This window comes from Choloepus didactylus, chromosome 5 (assembly GCF_015220235.1).
Source record: "Choloepus didactylus isolate mChoDid1 chromosome 5, mChoDid1.pri, whole genome shotgun sequence".
Lineage (NCBI taxonomy): Eukaryota > Metazoa > Chordata > Mammalia > Pilosa > Megalonychidae > Choloepus > Choloepus didactylus.
The window spans coordinates 28,246,887-28,260,302 of NC_051311.1; the positions used below are offsets into that span (position 1 = coordinate 28,246,887).

General features: G+C 35.2%; 1 protein-coding gene across 6 annotated transcripts in view; it reads left to right on the forward strand.

Annotated features, from left to right (window-relative positions):
- Positions 1–13,416, forward strand: part of NCAPG2 (non-SMC condensin II complex subunit G2) — a 107,000-nt gene that overhangs the window by 37,540 nt on the left and 56,044 nt on the right. For all 6 annotated transcript variants that reach the window (XM_037835710.1, XM_037835709.1, XM_037835712.1 and 3 more), the window contains 2 exons: positions 8,876–9,055; positions 12,577–12,729. In XM_037835710.1, coding sequence (XP_037691638.1) covers positions 8,876–9,055; positions 12,577–12,729 — 333 coding nt within the window. The remainder of the gene's footprint in view (positions 1–8,875; positions 9,056–12,576; positions 12,730–13,416) is intronic.

The window sequence follows — 13,416 nt, forward strand, 5'->3', positions numbered from 1 at the left end:
CTTGCGTGTCAATATTAACCTAATCATCCCTGCCTCAACTTTGCCCCTTGCTTTGCTACCCAGATGGAATGCTTTTCCAAATCTTGAGCAGTCTTCAAGGAAACATCCATTCTCTTCCTTGATGCCTTCTGCAACAACGTGAACCCATAGTATCCTTTTCTCTTCCTCTTACTCATTTTTGGGGCACTTAATTATTTATTCCTTTATATAGTTTTAGGTATTTTACATGGATCCTTGTCTTCCCAGCAGAGTGACAGTATAACATAGTGGTTAAAACACATGTTCTGGGTTCAGATACCCTAGATTTTAATTCACCTCCATCACTTAATAGCTTTATAACTTTGGGCAAGTTACCTAACTTCTCTGTATCTGTATCTATAAAATGGATATTATGATATTGTCTAGCTTAAGGTTGTTGGGTACATAAATGAATGCTTGTTACATTTTAAGCCAAGTCCACAAATAATGCCTACTACAATTGAATTTTCAGATTGATTTTTCAGTTGTTTGATTATTTTTTTCTTTGTTTTCTGGCTTATTATGAAAAATTTCAAACATAGCTTGAAATAATGGCACAATGATTATTTGCAGACTTACCACTGAAAATGAACAGTTATTACTATTTTGTGTGTTTGCCTTATACACACATGTTTACCTAAAATTCCTTTTGAGGATAATGGCCGAGTTTGAGAAAGAGAGTTGCTGGGCAAGCCAAAACTAGATTTTGGTAGTTTTTAGCAAAAACTTATCAAAACTTTTGCTCTCTTCATCTCAGATATCCCAAACTGTGAAGCAATTTGTTTTTTGCCTGAAACATTTAAATATTTGCATTTGAATACATTGATGGAGCTTTGTGTGGCCAGTTTTCCCACCATTGCCACCATTCCCTATTATATTATGCTGTCCTGTTTTATTCATTCATATTAAATGCTTGGCTCCTGTAGGATATTACATTTGCCACTCCTGATCTAAATATGTATAAATAGGAAATTATAAACAACTAGCTGGGTTATCATTTTAGGTTTTTAAAGAGGGAGGCATTTAGTATAGTGACTAAGAGCATGTAGTTAGACAAATTTGGTTTGAATCCCAGTTCTCCGTCTTAATATGTGTGAACTTTGTCAAATTACTTAACTTCTTTCCAATTCTCTGTTTCTTCTGTCACACTAGGAATAATATCAATATTTTATAGGATTGTCATAAGGTTTAAGTGAATACTTATGAAACATTTAGTGCAATCCCTGGTGCTAAAATGGTAATAGTTTTGTCCATGGGAACTTTAAAAATATATAGAGATATGGTAGCATAATATAATGTTAGGAATATATTAGTGAATATTATGTATCTTGTATTAGAAAATGAATTGAATGTCTAGAGAGGAGTTTAATGTTTATTAAATGAAAGGTGTATAGGGTGGTGTCACTGTTCTCCTGGAGATGTATATGGTAACTGTAAATTGTTTGGTAACTTGGATATACTTAGAATATTGGCTAATGGGTAAAGAATGTAGCTCAATCTCTTTTAATATTTAGATTTCTTTTCCATTAAAATCCTTTAAATTGTATTAGTTGTAAATTGAAGAAACCTAAATGTGAAAATGTCGGTTGGTAGAAATGTAATAGAATAAAAATACTTCTAAGATCTGAAGGTTAATGCATTTTTAACAATTATGTAATATGTATATGCTAATAATAAGCTTAAGAGGTAGGACCTTTGAAATACTTATTATTTTTTAATAATATCTTTTATTGTAGAGTATAACATATATACATAGAAATGATAACTTTCAAAGTGAAATTTAACAAGTAGTTAGAGAACAGATTTCAAAGAATATTATAGGTTACAGTTCCAGTTTCAGTTATTTCCCTATTATGAAATATAACATATATACAAAAAAAGGTAATATCTTTGAAAGTATGCTTTAACAAGTAGTTATATAGGAAATGAAATAACTACTTTACAGTTTAAAAAAAGAAAAAACCTAGGAAGGGCAAGTTCATTAGAGAAAAGCCCTAAAAATATGACAAATCCTTGCTAGAACCAAAGTCTCTCAACCATGTTATAGTTGGAGCACAGAGTCATCTATATATAGAGTAATCATCATAGGTTTTTTTTTTTTTTCAGAGCGCTCAAATTTTTCAAATAGTTTATTTTTTTTTATTTTTTTATTTTTTTCAGACTGTCTTTTTTATTTTATTCTTTTTTCAATTGTGGAAACATATATACAGCCTAAATCTTCCCATTCCACCCCCTCCCTAGCATTCCATTAGTGGGATTAATCACATTTAGAATGTTGTTATGCTCTTTCCCACCATCCATTACTAGAAATTTCCCTTCACCTCAAACAGCAATCCTACACTCCTTTCTTAACTCCCCATTGCCCCTTCCCCCATTTCTCTTAACCCATACTCTACTTTTCATCTCTATGGTCATATTCTGTGATAATTTCTTTGTGTTTACTGTGGGGCTTAAAATTAACCTCTTAAATCCTTAACAGTCTTGTTTTTCTTTGGTACCACCTTCACTTCAATAGGACACATAAACTGTGTTCCTATACTCCTCCATTCCCCCACCTTTATATAGTTGTCTAAAATTACATATTTTACGTTGAGTTCAAAACCACTGATATGTCATTAGAGTTTGCGTATTTTATATCATGCAGGAAGTAAATAGTGGAGTTACAATTCAAAAATTATTGTCTTCTATTTGTATTCCATTGTGGTTGGAGAATGTGCTTTAAATATATTCAAATTTTTTTTTTTTTTTTTTTTTTTTTAAATTTATTGAGGCTTGTTTTATGTCCCAGCTTATGGTCCCTTCTGGAGAAAGATCCATGATCACTAGAGAAAAATGAGTGTCCTGGTGATTTGGGATGTAAGGTTCTATATATGTCTGTTAAAATTCTCTGTATCTCTTTCTCCTTTCTTTGTTTCTCTGTTGGTATGGCTTCCTTTAGTATCTGAAGTAGGGCAGGTCTTTTATTGGCAAACTCTCAGCATTTGTTTGTCTGTGAAAAATTTAAGCTCTCCCTCAAATTTGAAGGAGAGTTTTGCTGAATAAAGTATTCTTGGTTGGAAATTTTTCTCTCTCACAGTTTTAAATATGTCATGCCACTGCCTTCTTGCCTTCCTGGTGGCCGCTGAGTAGTCAATACTTAGTCTTATGTTGTTTCCTTTGTATGTGGTGAATTGCTTTTCTCTTGCTGCTTTCAGAACTTGCTCCTTCTCTTCAGTATTTGAGAGTCTGATCAGAATATGTCTCGGAGTGTGTTTATTTGGATTTATTCTATTTGGAGTTCACTGGGCATTTATGCTTTGTGTATTTATATTGTGTAGAAGGTTTGGGAAGTTTTCCCCAACAATTTCTTTAAATACTCTTTCTAGACCTTTACCCTTCTCTTCTCCTTCTGGGACACCAATGAGTCCTATATTTGGACATTTTATTTTATCTATCATATCCCTGAGATCCCTTTCGATTTTTTAGATTTTTTCTCCATTCTTTCTTTTGTTCTTTCATTTTCTGTTCTGTGGACTTCTAGGACACTGAGACTTTGTTCAGCTTCCTCTAGTCTTGTATTGTGAGTATCCAGAGTCTTTTTAATTTGGCCAACAGTTTCTTTTATTTCCATAAGATCTTCTATTTTTTTATTTACTCTTGCAATGTCTTCTTTATGCTCTTCTAGGTCTTCTTTATGTGGCTTATATCCTGGGCCATGGTCTTCTTGATGTCCTTTAAATCCTTTGCCATGTTTTCGTTCCTCGATTGTAGTTCTTTGATTAATTGTGCCAAGTACTGTGTCTCTTTTGATATTTTGATTTGTGTTTGGAATTGGGTTCTCCATATTGTCTGGTTTTATCATATGAATTAAGATTTTCTGTTGTTTTTGGCCTCTTGGCATTTGCTTTGCTTGGTAGGGTTCTTTCAAGTTGTAAAAAAAAAGATACCAACCTAATTTTTTAGAAACACAAGTTGGTGTCATACACTTTCTCTAACTAACCAGCAGATGGCGTCTGCAAGTCACCTATACCACTCAAGTCAGTTCTCTTCAACTTTGTCCCCGCAGTGTGTGGGGAATGATTCTTGTGGGGTTCAGTTGGTGAACTCAGTTTGGGTGTGTTGCTGGAGCCGTCCGCCCTGAATGTGGGGCGTGTGGTTGGGTGGCTAGGGAGGCAGGTAAGCTTTAATATTCAAACCTTCCAGGTGTTCCTGGAGATTCAAGGCTGTTGCAGGAGTCTAAGCCTTTTTTCAGTTCTGCTCCCGATCCTCTCTGACGCTGACCCACAAACCACTGGCATTGTCAGTGTCCCTGGGTTTTCCGAGTGGGCCCCCCTTCTCAGCTGTGATCTTCCAGGAACTCTGCTGAGGGAAGGCTGTGCTACATCACAAGTGCGCGCTGTCCCTCAAGGGAAGCCCTGGGCCGCCGGGCCGTGCAGGGGTGCTCTCAGCCTGATGCAAAGATTGCTGAATGGGGCATCCCCCCCCCCCCCCACCTCGCACAGTTCCTCCTTCCCAGCTCCAGGACTACTGGCGCGACTCTGGGCTGTGGGCATGGCCCCAGGCAGGAGTATCTCCAGCCCACTGGGCAGCGGCTGCAAGCAGCGGGGTTTCTTTCTCCTTCTGGCTCTTCCCTCCACTCCCTTGGCCCCGAGGGAATCTGCAGCGGGCTATCCTCCACGCCAGACACCGAGAGGTCGGCTCAGACTGCTCCTGCTGTGCTTCACTGCATGGTTTCGCCCGTTGCAACTGCAGCCGCTCCTGGGTTTTCCCCCCTTTTTTTTTTTTTTTTTTAAAAGAACCAGTATGTCTCCAAATGCCAACCCCCGGGTCTTTCAGCTGGTTTACTCACTCGTTTCAGAATGCAGACTCCCGTTTTCACCAAGTGTATGGCCCCTGTGGTTCTAGCAGACCTTGTCCAGCTGGTGCATCACTGAAACCGGTATTCTGTGTCAGCTTCTGGTTTTTATCTAGTATTTTTCACGGAGGTGTTATTTTGGCCTGTCTCACCTAGCCACCATCTTAGGTTCTCTGTCCCATCATAGGTTTTTGTTTTTAATTTTTTAAACTTTTAAAAATAAAAATGTTAATATAATATTTTATTTGAACTTAAGGGAAGAAAAAATTTAAAAAGAACTACTGAAGTCAGTTAAATGTTTATTCAGTACAAGAATTCTAAAACATTCCTCGAAATTAAAAAAAATTACTATACGTTGATGTTAGGTCATTTTTTAAAATTACTTATTTCTTAGTGGAGATAGGTTTATGTTTTCAAGAACATAGTCAACCAGTGTCATAAAAATGAGATGCTGTCTAAATAGGTTTTTAAAATTCTGTTCTTAAAATTAAAAACAACAGTAAAGTTTCAATTCTAAATCTATGTTTAGGAAGAAAATTTAATAGAAAAGGCTCATGTGTAAGCAACATATCTGTAAAAAGTGTGAATTACCTTTGTGAATGAAATAAACATCATGGGGAAATGATTATACCAAGTCAATCTTATAAACTGAAAGAGATTATCAGTCCTATTTTTCTGCAGTACATCCTCAAAAAAATGGGATTGTTTTTGTTTCTGAGTGTTTGAATTCCAAAATGGTCTTTCAGTTTACCCTCACATTTAATTTATAGTTGGCTTAGTATAGAATTCTTAGTATAGAATTTTATCTTCAAAGTTATTTTTCCTCAGAACTATCAAAATATTTTACATTGTCATCTAATATTGAAAGTTCTGAAACTTTTAGGATGTTTTGATATTTCCCCCCCTTGCTGTACCATGAATTCAGTCAACTAGACAAAGGAAGTTTTCTGAATAATTTATTTATTTTCTTCTTTCCAATGTCTGTTCTTCCCTTTCCTATCTTCTTTTAGGAAGCATTGCAATGTAATAGGTAAGAGCAGGGATTGTCAAACTTTCTGTAAAGGGTCAGATAATAAATATTAAAATTTGAATTTCATAGAATTTTCATGTGTGTCACAAAATATTCTTGATTTTTTTTTTCCAGCCATTTAGAAATGTGAAATCCATTCTTAGTTTGTGGACCATACATAAACAGGCAATGGGTCAGTGTTGACCTGTGGGTCATAGTTTGCCAATGCTTGGTTTAGAGTTCATAACCTTGTTGAACAAAGTACTTAGCTTCTTTAGGCTCTTAACTTGATCTGTAAAATGGAAATTAGTCTTTTTCATGAGGATTGATAAATGAGATAATCTGATAAATAAATAATGGCAATTATTATTTCCTGGTATCTTCCATGTGCCTTAACTATTGTCTCAAGACTTGTCATGTCTTTTTTCAATGTTTCTCAAACTTAAGTAATATGGAGATCTTTTTTAGCAGATTAAAAATTGAGGACCACCATGAATGTCTGTAGATCTAGGGATCCAAGGATTCTGTATGTGAAAACACAGCATTGCAAGTTAAGTGCTATCATTTTGAGAGATTATTGGCGACAATGTGATTAGAAACACAAACTCAACTCTAGGTCGTGAACTCTTATGAGAGAAACTGGTTATAAGGCAATTATTCACTTTACTCAGAATTTATTTTTGCTATTTTTAAAGGATACTATTGAAGGTAACTAATGGAAATGAAATCTGTAAGATTTGTTAATTCCAAGGATGGGTCCTCGGATTCCTGTGGATCTGCTGCATTTTCTGGGTGATTTTCTATATGTTAGTCTTCCAGATCTTTATTTTGTTTGTAAGCCATATCATTCTGTTACTTAGTTATTACATTTTAAAATTTTGAAGTTATATTTTTGACCATCATCTCGATTTTTGATTCTCCTTTCTCAATTTTAATTTTGGAGAATTTAACTCAGGTTTTTTTTTTTTTTCTTTTTTTTCTTTTTTTTTTCCTCATCTTTTTTTCCTTGCTGTTTACTTTTTCTCAAATGACTGGTCACCCTTGCTTTTCCATTCTAATTGTAAATAAAAGATTTGGGTTGATTAGGTAGTTACCATGGGTTTTTCTCTAGTTGTGTAGAGCTGTGTCTTCAACAGACTTCTTCCTTGAATAATAAGTTGGTACATTGGCTTTGCCTGAGTGGTCAGGGCTTGTTGGCAGATAGATTCCTTTTAGGGTCTAGGGATGAGGAATAGGCAGGCCGGTAACACCTCTTCCTCCGCAGTACCAGAGAAGAGAGGTATCCTCTTCTAGATGGAATTGTTTTCCTTTTTTTTTTTCCCCCTTGTGTAGGGTTTGGAGTTATCTCTGGCTCTTCTGTGCTTCTCTCTGGGTTCTCTAGTATCCATTTCAGGAACTCTTCCCTGTGTTTAGAAACCACTTTTAAGGTTTTATCCTTAGGGTAAATGATTGCTCCTGGAACTTTTGCTCTACAATTACCGTGTATTTGCAAGGAGTCTGAAAGAGTGTTTGCAGTTCTTTTAATGAACTTCCCTCAGCCTTCTTGGTTCTTTGTAATCTTTACTCTGTGCTTGGAGTTTGTCTGAGCTCTGTTCAGGACACTGCCTCCTGACTTCATAGTAACCTTCTCAAAGTAATGTTCTAGTTTCAGGTTTTCCTGCTCCATGAATCTGTTTCTTACTTGCTTTCTTTCTTGTAGAAATTTCTCAGTCTTTCTGTTTTTAACATTGTTAAGAACTTAACTTTATTATTTTCTTTGTTATTTTGGGAGGCAGAGAAAGTAAATGCTTGTCTACCTAACATGAAGTTTTTTTTTTAATTTGAATTTTGAAGTAATCTTTTTTTTAACTTTGATGATAGAAGATTTCAAGCATAATAAAAATAGAGAGATTAGTGTAATGACCTTCCGTATACCTGTCACTCAATTTCAGAAATTATTTAATTAGTTTCTTTCCTTTGCCTCTCTGAGCAGATCTCAGACATCAGGTCAAGTCAGCTGTAAATACTTCAGTAGGTGTCTCTAAAAGGTAGGGACTCTTGTTAAACAAAGTTATACAATCATACTACTATCACAGCTATAGAAAAATGAGCAGTGATTCTTTAATGCCATCAAATAAGCAGTCTTTTGTTCTCATTTTCTAGTGATAATTATTTTATAAATGTGAATCTTATGTTTAAATAAGATCCATACATTCTGATTGGTTATGTTGCATAAGTCACTTAGAAGTTCCCTCTTTCTCTGCCTCCACTCTCCCATTCCCCTTTCTTTCTCTCTCTCTCCTTGCTATTTGTTGTTGTTGAAGAAGATTGTTCTACTGAGTTTCCCACAGTCTGGATTTTACAGACTCTGTCCCTGTTGTGTCTTCAGTATGTTCTCCTGCACTTGTTTTTCCTATAAATTGGTAAATATAGAGGGTTGTTCAGATTCATGTTTTTATGGGGTTTTGCCTTTTTTTTTTTTAAGATTACATCATAGGTGATATTGTGTACAATTGTCATGGGATGCACAATGTCTGGCTTTCTTGTTTTGTATTGTTAGCAGCTGTTGATGACCTTTGTCAGGATTAATTCATTACAAATAGAATTATTTTATTTTGGGTTTTGTGCATTACAGTGTTCTGGAAATTCAGGGAAGTGGTTACATAGACTGGGTCTAATACAGATGGCTGCTACGATTGCCCTGAGGCTCTGCATATCTCATTTTAATGATGGAATTGGTATTTGAGGCCCTGCTTTTAGCAAAATCCTCTAGATAGCATATGGCAAATAATGCAACAAATGTTTCTATATTGTCCTTTTCACATACTCTACTTTAGAAAGTATAACAGTCTATTAGTTTATCTACTAATATAGAACTATTAGTATGTATATGACTAATGACCAATAGTTTTAAAACTTGAAATGTCTTTATTATTAGGTGTTTGAATCCCCAAAGTGCTAGTGTGTAAAGCAAATATTGATATAAAGGGAATTGATTTAAAATTTTAAAGCCTTTTTCCCTCTCCTACTTACAGAGCCTTTTGGAGGATCCTTATCCAATGGTGCGTTCCACAGGGATTCTTGGTGTTTGTAAAATAACTTCTAAATACTGGGAAATGATGCCTCCAACCATTCTTATTGACCTTCTAAAGAAAGTAACTGGGGAACTAGCTTTTGATGTAAGCTCAGCTGATGTTCGTTGTTCTGTCTTTAAGGTAAGATTTAAAAATTTTTTATAAGCAATATTTATTTATTGTAGAATAGTTAGAAAATACAGAGAAGAAGAAAATAATTAAAAATCATCCATAACTGTTCTCTGTAGGGGTAACCACTATTGACATTTTGTTAAATATCCAAAGTAAGATTTTATAAACCAAATTAGTGTTTTCTACAAAAAATTTCTATATGAAATAACATTAGCTTTTAGTGCACAGTGGAATAAGAGCCCCCCCCCCAGGATTGCTGATGAATTTAGCCTTTGTTTTGTCTCTTTATGGAATATCTCTGAGAAATAAGACATTGAAAGTTGGTTAAAAGTGCAGTCTATACATACAGAATAAAGTGACATGTATTGTGTCTTTGAGGTGTTGAACTCATGACTTGATGTTAATGGTATTGATATATTCTAGTGGTTCTCTAACTTTGGTGGGTATCAGAATCACCTGAGGAACTTGGTAAATCTGCAAAGGCCCAGACCCTCCCATATTTCAGTGAAACTTGCCTCTTGTGTTTTTATCAGCTCCCTAGGTCATTCTGATGCAGACCAGAGTTTGAGAACCACTGATCTAATCAATTGTGCCAAGGTAATAATTCCAATGCTATGGGATGGTCATTGATTTTCTTTTTTTCTTCTATTAAAATTCTATTAAAATTTAGAGATATGTAGATAAGGTAGAGAGCCAGAGGAAAGGGGATTACCAAGACTGCAATAATAAATGCTCTTGGAAGTTGAATTTGGAGTGTCTGTAGGAGGTAGATATAAAAATCTCTCCAGGGCTCTAAAACTAGCTAAGAAAAAATGGTCTACTCACTTTCCTACTATTTGAAAAAAAAAAAAAACTGTTTAACACCTGCTTCCAAAGCAGATAACTTGCTCTTCCTTTATATGGAAAACAGAAATTTTCAGAGAGACTCTTTGACCTTTTACTGCTAAACATCTGCATTCCTTCTTACTTTCTATAAAAAAAGCAGGGCTTACTTTTTATCTTCTTTGCTCCCACCTTCACTTGCTCATTATCATTTTGTTTTATTTGTTTGTTTTGGTGACTGTTTAACCCGCCCCTCTCAGCAGCATCCTCCATGTAGCTTTGTAAACATGCTCAAATCGCTATGTAAAAGCAAATAAAGAAAAATTTTCCCTTGACTTTACATCCAGATGCAGGTATGACCCCATTTCTCTCTTCTTCTGTGCAGAAGGCCTTTTTGAAAAAAATCTCGAGTTTGTGGGGGTGTCCGTATATTCTGGCTATGCCCTTTGTTCTGTAGTAATTGTTGGTAGCAACTTCTTTACTCTCAAAAGAGTCCCAGTTTTGATGTTAAGTCATGTGGCCACCTAGATAGTCTCTCTGACTTCCTTATTTCCTAATCCACTGTGCATTGTCTTCTAGGGCCATTATTCCAATAAAACAGTTGTAGCTAATATTTCAGTGTCCCCTTTAATATTAATTACACATGCCCATTTTACTATTGTTCTCTGAGCAGCATTTGATCCTAGACCATTCTCTTGGCTTCTATGAAGCTTACTTTCTCCCTCCATCCTTCTGGATATTATAAGTCTTCAGCCCCTCTTTAAAATTCATTTTTTTCCCCCTCATCCCTCTTACACCTTAATGTTGGCCTAGGGATGAGCTGTGAGCAATTCCACCTTCTTAGCTCACTGTGATGGGCTCAACCTAGGCAATCTAATTCACTACAATCTGTATGTAGTTGATCTCCTTTTGTAGACAACTGTTTACTTAACACCTTTACTTGGATGACCCACAGGTACCGCAAATGGAATATTTGTTGCAGGTTAACTTCCTTGGGAAGCAGACTCTGAGATAAAGATTAGCGTGCAATTAGGAAGTATTCCTGGGATAAACACCTATGAAAGAGAGGGGAAGAAAGCATTGGTAAAAGGAAAAGTTGAGCTGTGACTCAATCTCAATGAAGACCTCAGGCAACTCTGTGGGGAGCTGTGGAACTGGCATAGCCCTGTATACTTGTCCCAAGTTGGGATAAGGGATTGGGTCTTTATACCCCATAATGATCAGCCATTGGATTCTGGCTGCCCTGGAAGGAAGCATGACTTTGGAGACAGTTTTCTTTAGAAAGGCCATCCCCAAAGTGGGCTGATAGCTCTGGACCATTTTCTGACAGCATTCCCAATAGGTGGGGTAATAAATAGTCATTCCTAATGGAGGATCTTGGTTGCACATCACAGCAAACACTACAATCTTGAATATTGAATCTCTTGTCTTTCCCCAAACCTGTTGCTACCTGAGAGGGTTATTTTTTTTCTCTCCCCACCCCCACTCATTCTTCTTTCTTTCTTTGAAATGGTAATACCATCTACTAAGTTGCTTAAGCAAGAAAGCTGAGTGCTATTCTTATATTCTTATTTTCCTCCTTTTCCATTATTTCTGCAACCAAGCTATCCATTTTCCCTCCCAAGAATTCTCCGAAATTTGCTCACTTTCCAGTTACCATCTCTTCCGTTGATTACTGCAATAGCCTAACTAGTCTCTCTATATTCATTTTTCCACTCTGTGGTGTTCCTATGATGCAATTCTGATAATTTCATACCTCTTATTAAAACCCTCTGCAAGGGTTACAATCTCAAATGCCTAAAAGGGCCACATGGTTAATTTGTGAGGATAGACAGCTGGGGCCCCTGGGTAGAAGAGGAGTTAGCAAAAGAGTCTGCAAAGGAAAAACCGGAGAAATAGAAGGAAAATTAGGAGAATAGGGCATCATGGAAACCAAGGAAGGAGTGTTTTAAAAAGGAGAGTAAAGTAGGACTGAAAAGTTTTATACACAGTAAAATTGACTTCTTTTGGTGTACTGTATGTACTTCTAATAAGAACCCATAAAATATCCTTTTAACTGGTAACTGGAAAGAGAAGGTAGTAGAGTTTAAGGAATGCTGGACTTAGTATCTTAGTCTTTGTATATATCTTTGTGTGAATTTAGATAAATCATTTAACCTCTTCTTTCTGTAAAGAAGCATTAAATGCCAATCTGAAGTACTGTATGAGGATGGTCATATATGAGAATATGAGTTTAACAAAAATGGATTGCTATGCATGTCTATTCTCAATATATCATGAACATTCTATCAAGTCAGTAAATGCAGACAGTTTATGGCCTGTTTAAAAAAAATAAAGCATTCTTGGACCCCCAATTTTGGATACTGCCAGACTTGGAGACCATTCTACAGGCAATTGTTCTGTGTTTCTTTAAATTCTTAAAAACCCTCTAAAATTTAGTTAAGAGAAAGCATTGAATATTGCTTTCAATCTTGTTTGAAAAAAATGAACGATGAACTGATTATCAGTTGTTGAAACTATCGGTTCATTAAAATATGCTTTTTATATGAAATGGTTTTAGAAAAATGGTATTTTCTATAAGTATGTTTTTTATTTCAATAGTAATTCTAATATTATGAAATTAAATGTCTTCATACATGAATTTTTTACTTGAACTTTTCATTGGCATTTTCTAATTTTGAATTGTATATCTTTCTCTTTTGCTGTAGTGCCTGCCGATAATTTTGGATAATAAACTAAGCCACCCGTTATTCGAACAGCTTTTACCTACACTAAAATACAGTCTCCATGACAATTCTGAGAAAGTGAGAGTGGCTTTTGTTGATATGCTGTTGAAAATTAAAGCTGTGAGGGCTGCTAAGGTAGGATAAATAGGATTTTTCTTTATTTAAGACATAAAATAAACTACCCTCCTTTAGGATATATTTATCAGTATTTCATCAGACAAAAAGACAAAGCAGTTTTATTTACAAGAGTTTTAGTAATCACATTTTAAACAAATCAATAACTGGTATATTAGATCAGTTGTTTTTATCATAAATTTTTATTTGTCTTGTGATTTTCATGAAAGCTTCCAGAAATATCACGTGTATTTTCTTTTTGAAAGACATTAATGTAAGCAACCCCCTCCTTAAATTGTATTTTTATTATATGTGTAAAAGTTTTTATTGAACTATTTGATAAAATATTTAAATATGTGACAGTTAGTAAGCACATAAATATTTCTTGGAAATATGTTGATTGTCAACCCCCCCCCCCATTTGAAAAAAGGAAGCAAGGAGAGATCTGCTTTATAATAAATATGCATTTGCCATTGTATAAACTATTGAATTGAGACTGTTCTCTTTTAATTCTATTTTTGTTAGGACTCTTGATTACATCATTCTTAATATCATTTGTATTTGGTAACACTGTGAGCTTCCTTTATGCACAGACTAGATCTCTAAAATTTACTTTTAAAATGCTGTTTTGTCATGGTGTAGGATTTGGAAACAACCTGAAGTGCTCTTCAGTATAGGATAAGTTAAATAAATTTGTGGTGCATTCAT